We start from the raw sequence: 1,469 nt of genomic DNA, 5'->3' as shown, positions 1-1,469 counted from the left end.
ATGTTTGGCCTATAGTTACAATTTTTTCTTTTCTTTTTCTTTTTTCTTTTATTTAAATAGGAGGGTATATTGGTCATTTTACATCAAAAAACAGTGAAAAGGACGTTCGACGCAAAGAAAGGTGGAAATAGGGCAAAAATGCCAAAAAATGAAACGTAGGAACGTTTTCCACAGTACACTCGAAAGGTAGGGACGTTTTGTGCCAATTATCCTAACTAATACTTCTAATTTCTAATACAAACTGTACAAGCAGTCCCGCAAAGTACAGACTATTAGAGGGAAAAAAATTAGGCAAATAAATTTAAGGTAATTGAAAGATGAAGCAACACGAACGACCATCAACTATCTGCATAAGCAAAATATATTGAAGAATCCACACACTAATGACATTTGCCTTTAGAGCAGACTGATAAAACTATGATAAGAATCAGAGCAACGATAATGCCAAGGATTATCAGCTTTATCTTCATGTTCTGCAACCACATTTTCCTCCTCATTTGTGTTCCTTGTGTCTTAAAGTGTTGTGCCTATCAGCAGCAAAAAGCAAGTCAACATTCCCACAATTAAAGAACCTCATCCGTGTAAGTATACTGATGCATCAGTAAAAGCAATGAATCCAGCGACTAGATAAACCTAAGAGATTTAACATAAACACTCGAAATACTGAAATTCTGAAGTGAGCTGAAACACCAAAGAAGAGAACTGTGTTTGGAAGAATATGAATGACCCAGAGGGGCAGTTGGCTTCAGAGCTTTTAGGCTATGTAAACTGTTAAGGAATACCCAACCCCAACTTATGTTCCCCAAAAGTAACAAGTTCACCAAAAGAATATTTACGAACATCTAGACCACAAATGATGTCTGACAATTACCAAACAACATATAAGATAATAAAAATCTATCGCGTTTCTATCAGCAGGGCTTCAGCTGTTCTTAGTTTTGAACATTTATTTTAAAGCTGAGTTATTTAGTTGTGCTGATCCCGATCAATTTATTGGTTATAAAACTATAAAGGCCTCAACTCGAGGCATTAACCTGCAGTTCAAATCATTGTCATCGTAGCTAGTAGACATTGCATCGCATGGTACACAAGATGTGTCATTTTAGAATCAACACCGAAAAATGTGTACCAAATAAAGTCTATGCTCTCCACAAGAAATAAGCACAAGAATTAGCACACCTGAGAGCTAAGGCTATCTGTTTTATCTACCAGAAGCTCAATTTTCTCTCCACGGTCTAGAACCTGCAGAAAGATATGCCTTAATCAAGAATCAATGCACCACCTAGAAACTAAAATAACATATTACTGAAAAATGAAAATTGTAAAACATACATAATTTTGTAGGAATGTGAAGTATGGTTTTACCTTCTCAATATTTTCCATCATCACCCCTTTGACTTCTGAAACCTGAGCTTTCACCTTTGCAAGCTTGCTGATCTCCTCTGGATGATCCACACAGTACTGCATTT

At 36.0% G+C, this 1,469-nt stretch overlaps 1 protein-coding gene across 1 annotated transcript; it reads right to left on the bottom strand.

Annotated features, from left to right (window-relative positions):
- Positions 1–130: 130 nt before the first annotated feature.
- LOC111383838 (vesicle-associated membrane protein 721-like) lies at positions 131–1,467 on the bottom strand. The gene is made up of 3 exons (XM_023008004.1): positions 1,366–1,467; positions 1,180–1,242; positions 131–527 (listed from the first exon to the last, which is right to left on the bottom strand). The coding sequence occupies exons 1-3, from the start codon at positions 1,465–1,467 to the stop codon at positions 381–383; spliced, it is 312 nt and encodes a 103-aa protein (XP_022863772.1). The 3' UTR covers positions 131–380.
- Between the last annotated feature and the right edge of the window lie 2 nt (positions 1,468–1,469).

The sequence above is a fragment of the Olea europaea genome, unplaced genomic scaffold, assembly GCF_002742605.1.
Source record: "Olea europaea var. sylvestris unplaced genomic scaffold, O_europaea_v1 scaffold27729, whole genome shotgun sequence".
NCBI classification, from domain to species: Eukaryota; Viridiplantae; Streptophyta; class Magnoliopsida; order Lamiales; family Oleaceae; genus Olea; species Olea europaea.
The sequence above is the reverse complement of the archived record's forward strand: the minus strand, read 5'-3'. Positions and strand labels throughout refer to the sequence as shown.